The 20491-nt window shown below is 40.5% G+C and overlaps 1 protein-coding gene across 7 annotated transcripts; it reads right to left on the bottom strand.

Moving 5' to 3' along the window:
- Positions 1-1158: 1158 nt before the first annotated feature.
- Positions 1159-20458, bottom strand: ITGB1BP2 (integrin subunit beta 1 binding protein 2). Of its 7 annotated transcripts, none has more exons than XR_010319796.1 (12): positions 19859-20458; positions 19553-19602; positions 19408-19464; positions 19184-19329; positions 18302-18396; positions 18139-18197; positions 17930-18000; positions 17708-17807; positions 17322-17435; positions 17043-17105; positions 10118-13298; positions 1159-9288 (listed from the first exon to the last, which is right to left on the bottom strand). XR_010319796.1 is itself a non-coding variant. In XM_023551446.2 (11 exons), exons 1-11 carry the CDS (start codon positions 19920-19922, stop codon positions 9232-9234), a joined length of 876 nt encoding a protein of 291 aa, XP_023407214.1. In that variant the 5' UTR covers positions 19923-20458; the 3' UTR covers positions 1159-9231. The 7 variants fall into 7 exon arrangements, 3 of the variants coding, with proteins under 3 accessions (XP_023407214.1, XP_003412776.1, XP_023407212.1); XR_010319797.1 differs by having other exon boundaries at positions 13003-13298; XR_010319798.1 differs by having other exon boundaries at positions 1159-9283; positions 13003-13298.
- Between the last annotated feature and the right edge of the window lie 33 nt (positions 20459-20491).

Genomic DNA, 20491 nt, shown 5'->3' with positions numbered 1-20491 from the left:
TTATTGGAAAAAACACAAAATAATAAATGTTGGAGAGGTTGTGGAAAGACTGGAACACTTATGCACTGCTGGTGGGAATATAAAATGGTATAGCCACTTTGGAAATCAATTTGGCACTTCCTTAAGAAGCTAGGAAAAGAACTACCATATGATCCAGGAATCCCACGCCTTGGAATACATCCTAGAGAAATAAGAGCCTTTACATGAACAGATATATGCACACCCATGTTCATTGCAGCACTGTTTACAATAGCAAAAAGATGGAAGCAACCAAGGTGGTCATCAACAGATGAATGTATAAATAAATTATGGTATATTCACACAATGGAATACTATGCATGGATAAAGAACAGTGATGAATCTGTGAGATATTTCATAACATGGAGGAATCTGGAAGGCGTTATGCTGAGTGAAATTAATTAATCAGTTGCAACAGGACAAATATTGTATGAGACCACTATTATAAGAGCTCAAAACCATAGTTTAAAAACAGAAGAAAATATTCTTTCATGGTTACAAGGGTGGGAAGGGAGGAAATAGAGGGGTATTCACTAGACAGTGGACAAGAACTATTTTATGTGAAGGGAAAGACAACGCACAATACAGGAGAGGTCAGCACAACTGGACTAAACCAAAAGCAATGAAGTTTTTTGAATAAACTGAATGCTCCGAAGGCCAGAGTAGCAGGGGTGGGGGTTTGGGGACCATGGTTTCAGGGGACATCTAGGTCATCTGGCATAATAGAATCTATTAAGAAAATATTCTGCATCACACTTGGGTGAGTGGCGTCTGGGGTCTTAAACGCTAGCAAGCAGCCATCTAAGATGCATCAATTGGTCTTAACCCACCTGGAGCAAAGGAGAATGAAGAACACCAAAGACACTAGGTAATTATGAGCCCAAGAGACAGAAAGGGCAACATAAATCAGAGATTACGTCAGCCTGAGACCAGAAGAACTAGATGGGGCCTGGCTACAAGCGATGACTGCCCTGACAGGGAACACAACAGACAACCCCTGAGGGAGCAGGAGAGCAGCGGGATGCAGACCTCAAATTCTCATAAAAAGACCAAACTTAATGGTCTGATTGAGACTAGAAGGACCCCGGAGATCATGATCCCCAGGCCTTCTGTTAGCCCAAGACAGAAAACATTCCCAAAGCCAACTCTCTTCAGACAGGCATTGGACGGGAGTATAAGATAGAAAATGATACTGGTGAGGAGTGAGCTTCTTGGCTCAAGTAGACATAGGAGACTATGTGGGCAGCTCCTGTCTGGAGGGAAGATGAGAAGGCAGAGGGGGACAGAAGCTGGCTGAATGGACATGGGGAATACAAGGTGGAGAGAAGAGTGCTGTCTCATTAGGGGAAGAGCAACTAGGAGTACATAAAAAAAAACCCTGTGCCATCGAGTCCATTCCGACTCATAGCGACCCTATAGGACAGAGTAGAACTGCCCCATAGAGTTTCCAAGGAGTGCCTGGCGGAGTACATAGCAAGGTGTATATAAATTTTTGTATGAGGGACTGACTGGACTTGCAAATTTGCACTTAAGGCACAATAAAAATAAAAACAATATCCATTTAGAAAATATAAATGGCAGGAAAAAGATCTCACAATAATGAAAAAAAACTGACAAGAGAATAAACCTAACAAGAAATGTACGAAACATTTATATGAATAAATGTACAAAACTTTACCGAAAGCTAAAAGTATGAAGATCTGATAAGTGGAAAGAAGTAAAATATTCCTGGATAAGAAGTGTCGTAATCAAAACATTGTCAAATAACTATAATTTCCAATAACAATACCATTGGAATTTTGGGGGGCAATCTGGGGAAACTAGACAAGTTAATTCTGAAATTTATCTGGAAGAATATACAAAAAGAGCCAAGAAAGTATTAACCTGACTACCAGATAGCAAATTATTTAAAGCTGTGATTTTTTTTTATGGTTCAAGAATAGATAAATATATGCAACAATACAGAACAATAATGAATCTGCAAAACATCTCACAACATGGGTGAATCTGGAGGGCATTATGCTAAGCGAAAGAAGTCAATCATAAAACAACAAATATTTTAAAAACTCATGAAAAGGTTTACACACAGAAAGAAACAATCTTTGATGGTTACAAGAGACCAGAAGGGTGGGAGGGTAAAACACTACCTAGGCAATAGGTAAGTGGTAACTTTGGTGAAGGGTAAGACAGTACACAATATTGGGGAACTTGACACAACCTGACCAAGGCAAGGTCATGGAAGCACCATAGACACATCCAAACTCCCGGAGGGATTGAATTACTGGGCTGAGGGCTGGAGACCATGGTCTCCGGGGATATCTAGCTCAATTATAAGCTCATCTAGCTTATAAAGAAAATGTTCTACATCCTACTTTGGCAAGTAGTATCTGGGGTCTTAAAAGCTTGTAAGCAATCATTTAAGATGCTCCACTGGTCTCGCCCCATCTGGAGCAAGGCAGAATGAAGAAAACCAAAGACACAAGGGAAAGATTAGTCCAAAGGACTAATGGACCACAACTGCCACAGTCTCCACCAGACTGAGTCCAGCACAGGTAGATGGCGCCCAGCTACCACCACTGACTGTTCTGACAGGGATCACAATAGAGGGTCTTGCACAGAGCCAGAGAAAAATGCAGAGCAAAATCCTAACTCACAAAAAAAAGACTAGACTTATGGGTCCGACAGAGACTGGAGAAACCTCGAGAGCATGGCCCCCGGACACCCTTTTAACTCAGTACTAAAGTCACTCCTGAGGTTCACCCTTCAGCCAAAGACTAGACAGGCCCATAAAAGAAAATGAGACTAAATGGGCACACCAACCCAGGGGCAAGGACAAGAAGGCAGGAAGGAACAGGAAAGCTGGTAATAGGGAACCCAAGGTCAAGAAGGGGAGAGTGCTGACATGTCGTGGGGTTGGCAACCAATGTCTCAAAACAATATATGTAGTAACTGTTTAATGAGCAAATAATTTGCTCTGTAAACAGTCATCTGAAGTACAATAAAAAATTAATAAAAAGAATAGATGAATGGAAATGAAAAAGAGGCAGTTATGTGTAGAAATTAAGTATATGATAAACACAGCATTTCAAATCCCTTCTGATACACCACTAAAAGTATGCTAATAGAATATATAAAATATACATAAACCCAAAAGGACAAAAAGTTCCAGTGGTTTTATAGAGGCAGGAAAGCCATTTGAGGAATAGTAGCTGAAACAGTAGCTGGGAGGAAGACAGACGAGAAGGGGCTCCATAATCCAAGACATCAGGTAGAGCTGGAATGTGTGTGACATATGGAACTGAAAAGAGTTTAATCGAAGGTCTATTCATGAATATTTAGTAAAAAATACCGTTTGTTGTAATCAAAGGAAATGCAAAATAAAAATGAGATACCATTATTTGCATATCTGGTTGTTTTAAATACAATTTTAATTGATATAAGTATGGATGAGGGTATTGGGGAAAACGGTATCTCATACACTGTTGGGTGGCCATGTAAATTGGAACAGCCTTTGTGGATAGAAATTTAGCAGTATTTATTAAAACGTTACATGTATATGCCTTTTTACCCAGCAATCCCACTTCTAGGAATCTATCCTCAAGAAATGTTAGCATGAATACCCAAAGCTACATGTACAAAAATTTCATTGCTGCATAAATTGTAAAAATAAAAAAATAGAAACAATCTAAGTATCCTTCAATAGGGATATAGTTAAAACTATGGCACGTCCATACAAAAAAGTACTATATGGCACAAAAAAAAAGCATGTCAGGGATCTATATGTACTGACATGGAGATATCTTCAAGAACTATGAAGTGATACATTTAGCCATTAAGCAACTTACATAACAATATTACAGAATGATTTCAATTAGGCCAAAAAAAAATAAAAACTTCTCCATATGTATGTAGGTACCCTGTCAGACTTTTTCTATGCCTCTGCATGTTGTATCCCAATATAAATTTGCAAATACATAGAAAATTGTTTAGAAGGATACGTGTCAAATTGCTAACAGAGAAATCCTCTGAAGAATAAATTTGAGGGTTCAAATCTTTTTTTTTTTTATGGTACTTTAGATGAAGGTTTACAAACAAACTAGCTTCTCATCAGTTAGTACACACATTGTTCTGTGACATTGGTTAACAACCCCACAACATGTCAACACTTTCCCTTCTCATCCCTGGGTTCCCTATTACCAGCTTTCCTGTTCCCTCTTACTTTCTAGTCCTTGCCCCAAGGCTGGTGCACCCCTTTAGTCTTGTTTTGTTCCATGGGCCTGTTCAATCTTTGGCTGAAGGGTGAACCTCAGGAGTGGCCTCATTACTGAGTTGAAAGGGTGTGCGGGGGCCATAGTTTCAGGGTTTCTCTGAGGGTTCAAATCTTTTACAATTTTATTTACTTCTGCATTCGTATTTGTTGTAACTAGCATGCATTACTTTTCATAATTCAAAATAGTTAAAAGGTTTGTTTTCTAAAAATAAAGGAAGCTCATACCAGAATGTTGAACATTTAAGTGTCACATTGATGTAGATACTCAAATGTTATCTTCAGTGTTGACATTTCTCACCAATTCCAATTCTGCATTTACAGTTAACTGCCTGCTAACATTTCACTTGTAAGTTTTGCCATCACTTCAAACTCATAATATCTAAAATAAAATTCAGTACCAGAATAGTATTAGAATTACATTAGCTCTAGTTCTTGGTTTTCCTATTTCTGTTAAAAGCACTAGCCTTCTAACTGTTACTTAAGCTTGAAGCCTTGGAGAGGCTTATAACCTTCCCTCCTGTATCAGACCAAAAAAAAAATCAAGTTCAAAGGTTTTTTTTTCTCTCTCTCTCTTTAATATCTTATACGCCTCTCCTATCCATTCTGTTTCCACCCTAATTCAGGCCCTTCATTCAACAAATACTTGTTGAGTACATATTACGTAGGTACTGGACACTCTTTTAGGTGCTGGGAATAGTATACTAAGACAGACTTACATTCTAGTAAAAGAGAAATAATGTAATGGATTGACACAATAGCCACAACAACGAACTCAAACATACCAACCATCATGAAGATGGCGCAGGACCTCGGGCAATGCGTGAAGCAGACTTGACAGCAATTAATGACAAATCATTATGCAAACCATATTCTTAAGATTTTTATAATGCTTACCAGTACCTGGCACTGTGCTAAGCACTTCAAATATGTTAACTTGTTTAATACTTCTGATGACCCAATGACAAGGGCACTGTTACCACCCCCATTTTATATTTGAGAAAGCTGAGGTACGGAAATCTTAAGGAGTCCAAGGTTATACACCTAGTAAGAGGCACAGCCAAGATTTGAACCCAGGCAGCCTGACATTACAGTCTTTCCTCTTAACTATTATTATTGCTTCTCATGTAAGGAAACCTCAGCTGATAAGGGCTATGGGGAAAAATCAAACAGTAATAATGACTTAGACCAAAAAACCAAACCAAATCCACTGCCATAAAGTTGATTCCAACTCATTGAGACCCTATAGGACAGAGTAGAACCACCCCATAGTTTCCAAGGAGTGCCTGGTGGATTCAAACTGCTGACATTTTGGTTAGCAGCTGTAGCACTTAACCGCTATGCCACCAGGGTTTCTGTGACTTGGACAGTAGGTATTAATTTAGATGGTCAAGAAAGGACTCTATGAGAAGTGATATTTTTGAATTTTTAAAGATCTTTACTGTAAAATAAAGCAGATACACAGGAAACTATACAAATCGAATGTATGGTTTATTATTTTAAGTAAACACTAATCAGGTCAAGAAAGAGATCTCCACCCATCACTGAAGCCTTCCATGTGTCGTATGCCAATCACAACTCTCTTCTCCCCATAAGTAACCCCTATGCTTTTATAGTAATCACTTCCTTGCAGGGTTTAAAAAAATAGTTTTATCAACAAATAAATATGCATCCTTACCCACTACCCACGGCTGCCGAGTCAATTCTGACTCATAGAGATCCTAAAGGACAGCGTAGAATTGCCCCATAGGGTTTCCAAGGCTTTAAATCTTTATGGAAGAAGACTGCCACATCTTTCTCCCACGGAGCAGCTGGTGGGTTTGAAGTGCCAAACTTTCAGTTAGCAGCCGAGTGCTTAACTACTGCACCACCACCAAAAAAAAAAACCATTGCCATCAAGTTGATTTCGACTCATAGCGACCCTATAGGCCAGAGTAGAACTGCCCCATAGGGTTTTCAAGGCCTGAGCTCTTAACCACTGCGTCACTGGGGCTTCTTAATTTACAGGTACCCCTTATGTATCTGGAAATCCTGGTGGCGTAGTGGTTAAGTGCTACGGCTGCAAACCAAAAGGTCGGCAGTTCAAATCCACCAGGCACTCCTGGGAAACTCTATGGGACAGTTCTACTCTGTCCTGTAGGGTCACTATGAGTTGGAATGTGGATTTGGTTTTTGGTTTCTTATGTATCTTTCCTTTCCTTACAACGTATCTATGGAAGAACTCAAGCCATTTGAACTGTAGAGTTTCTCCTAGTCTGGATTTTGCTGATTTCATACTCATTGTGTAGTCCCTTTGTCCTCTGGATTCCTGCAAATTGGCAGATGGATCCAAAGACTAAATCAGACTCAGGTTCTATCCCTTTGACAAGACTAAGGAGGCACATAATGCCTGCTGTCTCTCTTTGTGATCTTAGAAGCTGTCGGTGCTTACTACCTTTATCTATTTATTGAGGGCTGCAAAATGGTGGTATTCCATTTCTTTCTTTTTATTAGTCTGAATACTTTTATAAAAAGACAAATACCTTCATCTACTATTTTGTTACCCAATTGTGCGGTTCATATAGGAAAGGCAGGATAAGTGCTTGATTCTTTTGTTTTATTGGCCAGTTTTCAAGATAATTAATTGGCTCTCTATCATGAGAAGTGGTATTTGAGCTGAGGCCTGAATGACAAGAAGCCAGCTATTCAAAGATCTAGAGGAAGCATATTCCAGGCTGGGGGATCAAATAGTATAGAAGCGCTGAGGAAGGAGTGAGCTGCATATATTCATATGCAGCATGGCATATTACTTTTAATACGGCCACATTACTTTTACTCCTCCTGTGGAACTATATCTTGAATCCATTGCCCTCCCTTCCATTCTTACTACCACACCCACTTAGTTTGGAGTCTCATCTTTCTCCCTTGGACCACTGCAATTATCTTCAACTGGTTTGACTGCCTCCAAGCTTCTCTTCTATCTTGCTGGATTAATCCCTTACTAAAAGCTTTCAGTGTAGTCTATAAGGCAAAATAAGATTCACTTAATGGAGGGAGATGATTGATTGCTAGAAAGTACTGTATTATACTCAGATCTAGACTTGGGTCCCAGCTCTGCCATTTGCAAGCTGTGTGAACTGGGAAAAATTATGTAACCTCCCTGAGATTTGGTTTTCCTATCTGTTAAACAAATGGCAATTCTAATTCTTAATACACTGTTGTAGGAATTAAATGAGAAAAATATATATGATATGTGCATATATATATACATATAGAAAACAAAAACCAAACCTATGGCTGTTGAGTAGATTCCAACTCATAGTGATTATACAGGACAGAGTAGAACTGCCCCATGGGGTTTCCAAGGAGCGGCTGGTGGATTCAAAATATATATATATATAAAATTTTGTTCAGTGCCCAGATCATAGTAAAGGCCTCAATAAATTTCTTTCTTTATTACTATTTGCCATGCCTCTTGCAGAAGCTCGAGTTTCAGAGATGAAATCCATCTGATTACAACATCAGTCATTGCTAAGAGCTGTCCTAGGGCCATTTGAGAATATCTAAAACCTAAGGACCCAACAGGGATCTTAGAAAAGGAGCCTGACACCATATCTCTCTAGCCTAGCAGAGTCCTTCTGTCAAGCCTAAATGGAGGCCAGGGAAGCCCTTGGTTGATCAATATCTTACATTGATATAAGGCTTTCCCAAACAGCTTTTACATCACTTATCACCTGAACTCTAACCTCAGTGGAACCCCTAGATACTGTCTCTCACTTCACACAGATCAGTAATTATCTCCTAGTTACACTAGATTCCTCTCTCACCCCAGTCCACGGACAGCCACTTCAGTGTTACTGTCTCCAGGACCCCCTGCCTCCACTGTCCTTTTCTACTCCCCAAATCCCAGAACATTGCTAAACCAATACAAGTTCATGCTGTCCAATTTCAGCTTAGCCCTTGCAGCTGCTCAGCAACCCTTTTATTTGTCTCATACATTCCCTGGCACTCTCCCCACAGAGGCTATCTATTCCAGACTTTTTCCTCTTCTCAAATTCCAGCTCCTCCTGTTCCCACTCATTCAGACTAATATACACACTTTAATCAGATGCTTTATAATTCAATAACATTGTTTTAAAACTTTTTATGGAGAATTCAAAACATGTATAAAAAGTAGGCAAGATAGTATATTGAACCTTCCTTTACCAAACATTCAGCTTCCACTAGTATCAACTTTTGGACAATCTTGTTTCATCTATGCCCCCAGTCACTTCTTCCCATATTATTTTAGAGCAAAACATCATTCCATACTTAAATAATTAAGTATGAATCTCTAAAAGGTAAGGATTCTTTTTTAAGAGCATAATTGCAATAGCATTAAAAAATATAGCATTAGCACACATAAAATAAGTAATAATCCCTTCATATCCAGTCAGTTTTCAAATTTCCAGTAGTCTCATAAGTGTCAATTTTTTGGTGTTTTTAAAACTTTTTTTTGTTTGGATCAGTGTTGAAATAAAGTCCATACACTGTGATTGGTGGATATGAGTTATAAATTACTTTAAGGTAGAAGTTCCCCCTCCATCTCTTTTTTTCCTTGCAAGTTTTTATTGAAGAAACCAGGTTGTTCTTTAGTAGAGTTTCACAGAGTCTGGATGTTGCTGATTCCGTCTATGCTGTATACTTTAACATGTTCCATTGACCTCTGTATGTTCTGTATATTGGTAAAATCAATAACATCTTTACAATGTTTCTTCTACACTCATTGTCCTGTTTTCAGTGGTGTGGAGAAACTGTCCATGTGACCAAGGAAATGGAAGGTATCTGGCTTGGAGAGTGACTCAGGAAGAAGCTGGGACCTCTTTAGCAGGACTGAAACAGATGGTTGGGGTCAAAGCTCAAAAAATAGTAACAGAGGTCCAGGCAAGATAAGATGGATGAGGGGCCATGTAGTGTCAGATTTCCACTCAGCTGGTATGTAGAGCAGGACAGGCAGGGAAGCAATCATCAGGCTGAAGTCTGTACTAGAAAAGGAGAAGTAGCAGTTGAGGCAGCAGCTGGGATTATTTCTCAGGGGATTGCTTCACTCACTATACGCTGTTTTCTAAATACATCTTAATTCATTCTCACTTCTGTGCCTCTGCCCAAGATGTTTCCTCTGCTTGGAATATCATCTCCTTTCTCTCTATCTATCCAAGTCCTACTTATCTCTAACAACCTGCACAAGTTCCTCCTTCTCCATATTTTGGCTTGTAGAATCATAAAATATCTCTGGAAGGATAAATAAGAAACAAATAACATTGATTTCCCTCTTAGGAAAGAAACTGAGTGGCTGGAGGACAGCACTGAAAGGAAGATATTTACTTGTTGCAGAAGGGACAGTTAATCTGATGAAAGTGTCTGATATGAAACTTGTGAAAGTAGAAGCAGGGGGAACTGGAATTAGGAGTTTGAGAAGAAAGGAAGTTCTGGGACAGTTTCTGTGGAGAGAGTGCCAGGGAAACTATGAGACAAAAAAAAAAAAAAACTTCTGAGCAGCTGCAAGGGCCAAGTTCAAATTGAACAGCATGATCTTTTATTAGTCTAGCAGTGTTCTGGGACACTGGGAGCAGAAACAGATAGTGAGAGGACAGTGGAGGCAGGAGTCCTGGAGACAGTAACACTGAACTGGCTGCCCATGGAGTATGGAGAGAGAGAGGAATCTAGTATAACTGGGAGATAATTACTCATCTGGATGAAGTGGCAGATGGAGTATCTAGGGGTCCCATTAGGTTAGAGATCAGGTGATCAGAGCTGTAAATGTTATCTGCGAAAAGCCTTACATCAATGTAAGATTGATAACCAAGGGCCTACCTAGTCAGTTAGACTTGTCAAAGGTATTCTGCTAGTCAAGAGGGGTATGATGTCAGCATTCTTCACCACAACCTGCTGTGAGTAAATGTAAAACTCCTTTAGGCTAAGCGAAAAATGAACCAATGTGTGTTTTGTGAAGATTTGGTTGATTTTGGCTTTCCTCTTTGAATCAGGAAGCGTATTTTTTTTTTTAATCAACTGTACAGTAGTATCATTTACATACAACAAAATTCATTCCTCTTAAGTACACATGTCGATAGGTTCTGGAGAATATATGCACCCACGTAACCACAAGCTCCAGGAACCCCGGTTGGCGCAGTGGTTAAAGCTCTTGGCTGTTAACTGAAAAGTCAGTGGTTCGAACCCACCAGCCACTCCTCAGAAAAAAGATGTGGCAGTCTGCTTCCGCAAAGACTGTTGTTGTTAGGTGCTGTCCAGTTGGTTCCATAGGTTTTGGATGTCCTCATGCATCTAGGACAGCTCTTAGCAATGACTGGGGCCTTAATCAGTAGCTGTGTTACCTTGGAGCCCTGGTGGCACAGTGGTTATGAGCTCAGCTGCAACCAAAAGGTCGGCAGCTCGAATCCACCAGTCACTCCTTGGAAAACCTACAGGGCAGTTCTACTCTGTCCTACAGGGTCACTATGAGCTGGAATCGACTTGACAACAATGGGTTTGATTTCGGTTTTTTTGAGTTACTTCAAGCACACTATTTCCTTCTCTGAGCCTTGGTTTCCTCAGCTGTAAAAAGTTGGAATAATACCTACCTCACAGAGCAGCTGTGAGGATTAAGTAAAATATTACAGGTAAAAGTGCCCAGCACAGTGATACTCTATACATACTTGACTCCCTTGGCAAGTGCATATGATATGCCTTAATCCTGAAGCTGATACAATGATGTGGTGGTAAATATATTATCACTTTCTCAGTTGCTGTCCAGCCGATCTCGACTCATGGCAACCCCATGTGTGTCAGAGCAGAACTGTGTTCATAGGGTTTTCAATGGCTGATTTTTTTAGAAGTAGATCACCAGGCCTTTCTTCCAAGGTGCCTGAGTGAACTCAAACCTCCAACCTTTTGGTTCACAGCTGAGCGTATTAACCGTTTGTACCACCCAGGGACTCCATTATCACTTTTCAGACTAGCAAAACCTGACGGTCAAGCAGATCCTATTTCCTTACTGAAACATTATAAAATTGGATATTAGAGATATGTCCCTCCTATCAAAAACAAACAAACAAAAATAAAACCACCCCAACTTGGTGAAAAGAGTAATAGTAGTAATGATAATAACAGCAGCAAACACATAATACTTAATCTATGCCAGATACTGTTTCAAAATACGTGTTAGGTATTATTACTTTAATACACAGATCTGGACCTCAGAGGAAAGATATAGCCTAGAGATAAAAATGTGTGAGTCATCTACATGTCATGGCATAATTGAGAGCATCTAGAAAAGTTATATAAGAAAAAGAGAGAATGCCTTGGACTAGTCCTGAGGAACTTCACCATTAAATAGCCAGGTAGAAAAAGAGGAACCTGCAGAAGACTGAAAGGAATGGCCAGATAAATAAAAAGACAACCAAGAAGAGTGATAGGTCACAGAAGCAAATGTATGAAAGTATTCCAAGGAAGAGATGACCATGAGGAGTGTCAAACTTTGCTTCTGAGGTCAAGTAAGATGAGGACTGAAAATATCCATTGGATTTAGTAACCTGGTAGTCAATGGTGACCTCATCACCATAGACTGATGGGGTTCTAAGTCAGATTGAAGTATGTTGTAAAATGAGCAGGAGGAAGGAAATGGAGAGAGAGTACAATTACTTCAAGAAGTTTGGTTATAAAGGAGAGAAGGGAGTTAAGTGGAAGCTGAAGACGGGGGATGTGAACTCAAGGCAATTTTTAAAAAATAAGATTGGAGAGGCTTAAGAATGTTTTAATGTCAATGAAAATATTCCATTGAGAGGGAAAGGTTAAATAAACGAGAGAGAAAGGATAAATTAATAGTGTATGGTTTCTGGGAAGGTGTGAGGGGATAGGATACAAAGCATGTTGTTGTTGTTAGTTGCCATCAAGTCAATTCTGACTAATGGCGACCTCATGTGTGTAGAGTAGAACTGCTCCATAGGGTTTTCAAGGCTATGACCTTTCAGAAGCAGATCGCCAGGCCTGTCTTTGGAGGTGCCTCTAGATGACTTCAAACTGTCAAGTGCTTAACCTTTTTTACCACCCAGAGACTCCATGTACACAGTTTCCCCAGTTATAAGAAATGAGAAGTATAAAAGGAAATAGGGAGAACATTTATGCTAATGTGAGCAAATTTGATGGTGGGTACTGGAGGATTAAATGAGATAATGCATGCAAAGCACTTATTGTACTGCCTGGCATGTAGTTTGTTCTAGAAATGGTTAGGTATGATTATTATTGTTATTATTAATGTGACATAGTTGCCTGAAAATTTCTTACATTTTAGGCTTTGGCTATATAAAATAAACTAGCACCCTACTTTATTAATGCTATAAGTTTGAAACTTTATATATCAAGTTTATGTACAACAATGGTTACTTAAATTTTTTGCTTCCTTATCTCTGAAATTCTGGATAATTGCTGGTCCCCCGATTTTGATAAGAAAATAGGGGAAAAAGCCCCCCGCCCCATAGTTTCCAAGGAGTGCCCGGTGGATTCAAACTGCCAACCTTTTGGTTAGCATCCGTAACACTTAACCATTACGTCACCAGGGTTTCCTCAAAGGTGGTAGGGTGGATATATATATATATACATATAAATTAATCAAGCTGTACATTTAAGATGTCTGTTTTATGTACTTTTCTACATGCAGTTTACGCCTCTAAAGAAATGTCCACCAAAGCCCCTATGCATACCAAATCTCCCTCAAGAGTAAGCTGCTGGTTCCCACTCATATGAAACATCTTTGTTGTTGTTAGCTGCCATGGTGTCAAACCCTGACTCATGGTGACCCCATGCACAATGGCATCGGACCGTTGTCATCATAGGATTTTCATTGGCTGATTTTTCAGAAATAGATGGCCAGGCCTTTCTTCCTGGTCTGTTTTAGTTTGGAAGTTCTGCTGAAAACTATTCAGCATCATAGCAACATGCAAGCCTCCAACGACAGATGAGTAGTGGCTGCTCTTGAGGTATACTGACCTGCAAAGATCTAGAATAGGAAAATGCATAATAAAATTTATTAGTGGTTATGAAGAGGGCCTGGGGGACGGGGATGGAAGTTATTGCTGATGGCTTACTGAGTTTCTATTTCAAGTGATGAAAAACTTTTGCAAATGGATAGTGGTGATGGTAGGTCAACATGGTGAATATAATTAGTATCACTGAATTACACACTTAAAAATGGCAAAGTTTTTGTTATATATATTTTACCACAATAAAAGGAGTAATCTGGTGCAGAAGTTAGGAAGTGCCCTGAAGAGTCCAGTTCAAAGGGAAAACTTTATTCGCACTTCAAATCCATAGAATGAGAACAGAGGGCAGATCCAGAATTGTTGCAATACCCTGGATGTCCAGGGAAACCCCTTTATCTCTGATCAAACTTCTCTGTAAGGTACAGGTCATACTCCTGGACGCATTCTCTTATATCCCCTAGTCTTGCCTCAACCTCCAAATTCTTAGCCATTCAATGCAGTAATCCTTCATCTTCACTGCCCGTGTCCATTTTTCCACCCGTGTATTACTCCTCGTTCCCAATGAGACCTTATGCTCCTATGAAAGTGTTATGAAAAGAACTTGAGATCATCAGAAATCTGGTAAGCTTCCTAGTTTGGTGCTTCTTGGAGTCTGATTCTCCCAGATTGTTGACACCCTCTAACTCAAGGTAGACTCAAAAAAGAGGTACAACTCCTCCGATTAAGAATCAACTTTTAGAAAGAAAAAATCCTATAATGCCTATTTTACTCTCTTTTATGTCATGTTGAAAGTTCTTGACCTTGGATTTTATGCTCCTTATAATCTAGCCAGGCCTGCTTAACTTTTCCGTCATCCCCCTTAAACATACCCTCTGATATGTTAGCAGTGGTTACAAATATCAGAGGGACTACACCTGGAGGAAGGTTAAAAATGAACATTGACTTTTTATCTACATACTTCTACATTAAGTTTTTTACAGTGACAGTGTATTACTTGTGCAATTTAAAATAAAATACCTTCTGTCCCAGTCTGGCTCTCCCTACTCTTTCATACCCATCCAAATTTCCCATTCTTCACATTTCTATTCAAAATATGCTTCTGAATCCCAACATTCATGGTCAATTGATTTTCAACTAGGGTGCCAAGGCAATTCAATGGAGGAACAATACTTTTTTCAACAAATGGGGATGGGAAAACTGGATATCCACGTGCAAAAGAACAACATTGGACCATCACACACCATATACAAAAATTAACTCAAACCAGATCAAAGACCTAAATCTAAGTGCTAAAACTATAAAACTCCTAGGAAAAAACCTAGGTATAACTCTTCATAACCTTGAATTAGGCAACCGTTTCTAAGATATGACATCAAAAGCACAAGCAACAAAAGAAAAAAAATAGATAAACTGAACTTCATCAAAATCAAAAACTTTTGTGCTTCAAAGGACACCATCAAGGAAGTAGAAAGACAACCCACAGAATGGGAGAAAATGTTTGCAAACCATATATCTGATATGGGAATTGTATACAGAATACATAAAAAAAATTCTTTCACCTAAACAATAAGAAGACAAATAACCCAATTTAAAAATGGGCAAAGAATTTGAATAGACATTTCTCCAAAGGAGATATACAAATGATAAATAAGCCTATGAAAAAATGCCCATCATTAGCCATTAACTAAAACCAGTTGCCTTTGACTCATGTGTATCAGAGTAAAACTATGTGCTCTGCAGGGATTTCAATGGCTGGTTTTTGGAAGGAGAGCACCAGGCCATTCTTCCAATGCATCTCTGGGTAGACTCAAACTTCCAGCCTTCCGGTTAGCAGCCCAGCACATTAACTGTTTGCACCACCCAAGGACTCCTATTAGCCATTAGGGAAATGCAAATCAAAACCACAATGAGACACCCACTAGGATGGTTATAATAATAAAAAACAAAAAACAAAGCAGGTAATAGCAAGTGTTGGGAAGGCCGTGGAGAAATTTGAACTCTCATACATTGCTGATAGGAATGTAAAATGGTGCAACCGCTTTAGAAAACAATCTGGCAGTTCCTCAAGAGGTTAAACAGTTACCACAAAAAAAAGTTACCACAGGACCCAACAATTCCACTCCTGGTTATATAGCCAAGAAAAATGAAAAATATGTCCATACAAAAACTTGTACACCAATGTTCACAGCAGCAGTATTCATAATATCTAAAAAGTAGAAACAGCCCAAATGTCCATCGACTGATGAATGGATAACTAAAATGTGGTATATACATATAATGGAATATTATGCAGTCATAAAAAGGAATAAAGTACTGATACATACTACAACATGGACGAACCTTGAAAACATCATGCTAAAAGAAGCCAGTCACAAAAGAACACATATTATATGATTCCATTTATATAAAATGTCCAGAATAGGCAAATCTATCGAGGCAGAAAGTAGATTAGTGGTTACCTAAGGCTACGGGTTTTGGGGGACATGAAGAGTGACTACTAATGGGTACAGGGTTTCTTTTTGGAGTTATGAAAATGTTCTAAAATTGATTGTGGCTGTACAAGTCATGAATATACAAAAAACTATTGAATATATACTTTAAGTGGATATATTGTATCACATGTGAATTATATGTCAATAAAGCTATAAAAAATGTACTTCTTCCATGAAGCCTTCCCTTAATAATCCAGTCCACATTAATCCATATTCCCTCAACTCCTACAGCTCTTAAAAACTAGACTGTACAATTTAACATTCAGTTAAATGGCCTGGTAATGTTTATTATTATTTCATGCAAAATTAGCCTTAGCTTGCCAGCCAGGTTGTAATTTCTTGAGAGGAATGAATAAATCTTGTTTTTTAGGTATCTCGAAGCCACCTAACACGTACCTGGCATATATAGCAAGTATTCAGTAAATACCTGCTGGTTGTGAAGAATGGACCAAATGTGCTTGTGCTTGTTTTCACACGTGTGCCGAACACACACAGAAGTTGGGAGGAATTAATGGGATCTTAAATAGTGAGGTGAGAGAATGACACTATGTAAATCTGCAGAATACAAGATTTATTTAAGGGAAAAACATGGTTTGGACACTTTTGTTCTCCCCTCCTTCAGCCCCCTGCTGCTTAATGACACCACATGGCCAACCATATCCTGGTCTCTGAGGTCCTAAAGGAGTCAGTGAGGTCCTATCTAGACACTCAGCTGTCTGGTGTCACTATTCCCCCATAGCTTCCTCCTCTTCCTCCTCTGTCCAGCTCAGATCATCATCTGAATCCTCAGGTTCTTCCTTATCCATTTCTAACCCACCCCCAGCCCTAGCCTTCTCAGCTAGAGCACTGGGGTGCTCAAGCTGGGCCCAGGATCCCGGGTCAGCCTTGACCAGGGAGATTTCAACCCGAGATGGCATCAAGGAGACAGAGCTCTGCTCCACGTTTATGACCTGAGGAGAAGGGAAAGATAGAGGGACACAGAAGAGAGAATGAGGAAATCAAAGGGATTTGGGGTAGGGGTGATGAATGAGACGGAGACAAGTTAGAAAAAAGAAAAATGTAAAGAGAAAAAAATACAAATGGGAGGAGTAAGACAATATAGTAAGGGAGAGACACAGAGAGAGAAAGAAAATATCTAAGCGAATGAAGAGAAAATCTCCATTTTCCCATTATAACTCCTTCCCTCGAGACATCCTTAATTCATTCCAGTCCAACCCTTCTTTTCACCCCACCTGCCTCCCCCTTTTGTACCCGCTTAACTTCACTTACCCCCCAGAGCTTCATCTGTGCTTGGAAAATACGATTATCATCAAAGACAATGTGGACATGAAGCTGAAAGAAAAGAATTACAGGGGTAGTAACAACCCCAGAAGGTCAGAACAAGTCGTTATGGCAGAGAACCAGGCCAGAGGTGTGATCCCTATATCCAAGGGTCATCCAAACAACCCTGACCTGATACTGTTACCTTCCTCTCAGGGAACTATGAAGCCTGTAGGTTAAGTACACACAGTAAGTCTGCCTCCCATCCAGCATCAGATGATTCCTCACCTCTGTTTGACTGGCCTTCACCCAGTTGAATGCAGGCAGTGGAATCCGGCCATAGACAGTCACCACTACTAAGGAATCTGTCTGGTGCCAATCATGGCGGCAAGATGCTGGCAGCTAAAGATATGATGTGAAATGAGGATAGTTGAGAAGGAACTCTTAACCCAAGGAGAGTCCTCATTGTATGGGTGGAGAAGAGACAGAAAGTCTCAGAAAGATTAATACTCCATCATATTGCAAAGCCTCTGGGTTCTTGATGGATAAGTAGCAGAATCTTATTTGGCCCGTACAAAGGGGACAAGATAGAAAGCTTGGCCATGAGGTACAGGGAGGAGAGGTTATCTCTGGGATTGGATTCTAATCAAGAGTTCAGGCAAGTTGGGGCTTACCTGCTTCCCCCAGTCATGTCTACCAACTCTGCATCCTGGCTGTGCCAGGAATGCCCCAAAATCCAGGGTCTGGATGCCACAACAGCTCCAAGACTTCATCCTGAGGCGGGAAGATTATTCAACTGAATCTTCCTTTCCCCCCCATAAACACCCACTCCCGTATTATGAACAATACTGGTTGGGAGAAACCTCTCTCACAGCCCACCCAGTCCCCTCCCTCACCCCTCATGGAACCGGGGTGCTCCTGGGTGGTAGGTACATGGAGTAACATCACTCTCAGGGCCTTGGTAAACCTAAGAAGAATAATGGAGAATCAGGAAAGGAATCAGGTCATTCTACGGTTACCCCACTCAGTCTCATATCTACACCCAGTCATCCCTCAGGTGTAGCATTTTTCAGCCACATGCTTGAGTCCCCAAACTCTCACTCACAGCATCACATCCTGGGTTCTGGCAGCAGGAACTAGTCCGGAACAGACTACTGTCAAGTCCTGTGCAAGGTAAAGTAAGTCAGGAACCTATCCATCCCCCCACCCAATGGCCACATCCACTGAACTCCAGTCTGCAATGGCTGTCCTACTAAGGACCCACCTACCTGCCCCAGGTTCCTGGTCTAGTTCCTTCTGTTCCAATGCCATTTCCAGGGCTTGGGATATATTTAGTGGCAGCAGCTTTAGAGGAAACTCTGACCTAGGAGTTATGGGTGAGGTGATTTAGTCTTGACCCATTAACCATGACCACCAGCTCCAAGACTCCCACCAGTTGTAATGGAGTCAAAGAAGTCTGGTGAAAGTGGGGCAGGACTGGAGGTATTGGGCAACAACCCCATTGCCAGTTTCCATCTCTGTGGACATCCCATAGCCCTGAACCCTGGGGAAATTCCAGGGCTTCTCTTGCCCATCCACTCAGTTGCTCTTACCACATTGCTCTTCAGAACTAGGTCATTTCCTCTTCCTCTCCAGTCCTTTAAACACTAGTATTTAACAATCCCAGATTCTTGACCTCCACTTTCCCCTCTATTCATCCTCACCTTCCTTTATAATTTAATTGTAGACTCAATATGATCTTCTTCTGTTGTTCATACTATTCTCACAAAATTATTCTCCTCTGCAGCCTCTTGGCTGCCAGTACCACATGCTTTTCTTGATGTAAGACTTAGCTTAAGGCTCTTTAAAAAAAATTACATCATTCTCAACAACCCCTCTTGTGTTACATACTAAGTATGTCTATTTGTGAGGGATTATCTACTCCACTGACTTAAATCCATCCCATCACCACCCCAAACCACCCTAGAGCAAGTAAAATTATTTCTGGACACAAATTTTCCCGAAGGCACAGAATATACACCATCCTGGCCCTCCTCACATCTCTCGTTCCCAGTTCCAAAATCTCAATGGCTCATTAATCACTCCTTAGCACTGTTTTTTTTTTTTTAGGATACATAAATGTAGGAAAAACCCGGAAACCTCCTCTTTACTTGGGCCTCTCCCGGCGCAAAGTCTCTGCTGACTTTGGACTCGTATTCAGAGCTTTTTGCTCCTGAAGTGAACTGCTTGTGGCAGGGCCCTCAGGTTGTGGGGCCTCAGGGAGCTTCTCAGCACAATGTGGTCCCATAGTACAGCCCTAGTATAGATAAGGAGATAAGGATTAGGGATAGAATCCTTCTATTATGGGCAGAATCAAAGGAAGAAAAGGATTTACCTTGATGCTTAAGAATTCAGAGAAATCTACAGTTCGCTTCCGGCAGCAGGACCAACCCTAATAAAAGACCCATTCTCAGCTTAGATTCCTGGGTATATTGCCATTGGGAAATGCTCCTGCTATCCCCCCATCACCTGCTCCTCACCTTAAGCGCATCATGAAAGATTGGGACACCAGGGTGATGGCAACAGGAATCTGGACACCAGTAGAGGGGAGGATCAAGAAAGGAAAGATAACTGTATCGAGTATCGTGTCTCACCTCTTCCCCGGGTTTATATTCTTGTAGTTTCTTCCCATCCAATGTAACAGAAGTTATCAGTGAAGGATGAAGATCATCCAGACCAAACTAAGGCAAGTACATCAAGTTTCTTTCCCTGCTCCTTTGCTGTGCTACCCTACACCTGACCGCCCAACACCCACAGAACCCCTAAGCAAGGTCAGAAATACTCACCAGAAAGGTTGGTATTGGGGTCAAAGTGCTGCCCACAGCCTTTGTTATGGCAGAGTAGAGACATAGAGGCGTTGGTAGAATTAAAGAAAGGGTATTTCAAGGAGCCTGGCTGTTGAGTGGGTAACACCTCTTAGTCTGGAGGTTTTCAGCTGCCTAGAAGGGCCAGCTGTTTCTATCTTTAGTTCAGGAGGCGTATACCTCCTAACATGGGCAAGGGAACTTCAATTGGTCTTCCCAGCCAACAGGCAAGAGCTCAAGAGCATTTTAGCTCTGAGGCTCAGGAAAAAGGATCAGGCCAGAGTAGGGCTTAGAACTTGGGTGAGGTTAGCTAATCACTTTTCAGCTTTAGATTTACCATGCCAATCCCAAGCCACTGACATATTAGCAGCTGCTCAGAAATGAATACCAACTTTGAGATACACCCCAGGCTCAATGATACCCCAATTCCTCCAGCTCATTTTCTTCCCCTTTCAAAGCAGCAGCTTTGCTCCTATTCTCACTACTTCTGTGTAGTCCCAATAGCATTGATCCTTGCCAACCATTTCAGTTATAGTATGCATCTAACCCCCCCTTTCTCCTCAGATGGATGACTAATGCTTTATTCAAAAGCTCGGTAAGAATTACCCTTATAAA

The sequence above is a fragment of the Loxodonta africana genome, chromosome X (genome assembly GCF_030014295.1).
Source record: "Loxodonta africana isolate mLoxAfr1 chromosome X, mLoxAfr1.hap2, whole genome shotgun sequence".
Lineage (NCBI taxonomy): Eukaryota > Metazoa > Chordata > Mammalia > Proboscidea > Elephantidae > Loxodonta > Loxodonta africana.
This window is presented reverse-complemented; position numbering and strand designations above follow the sequence as displayed.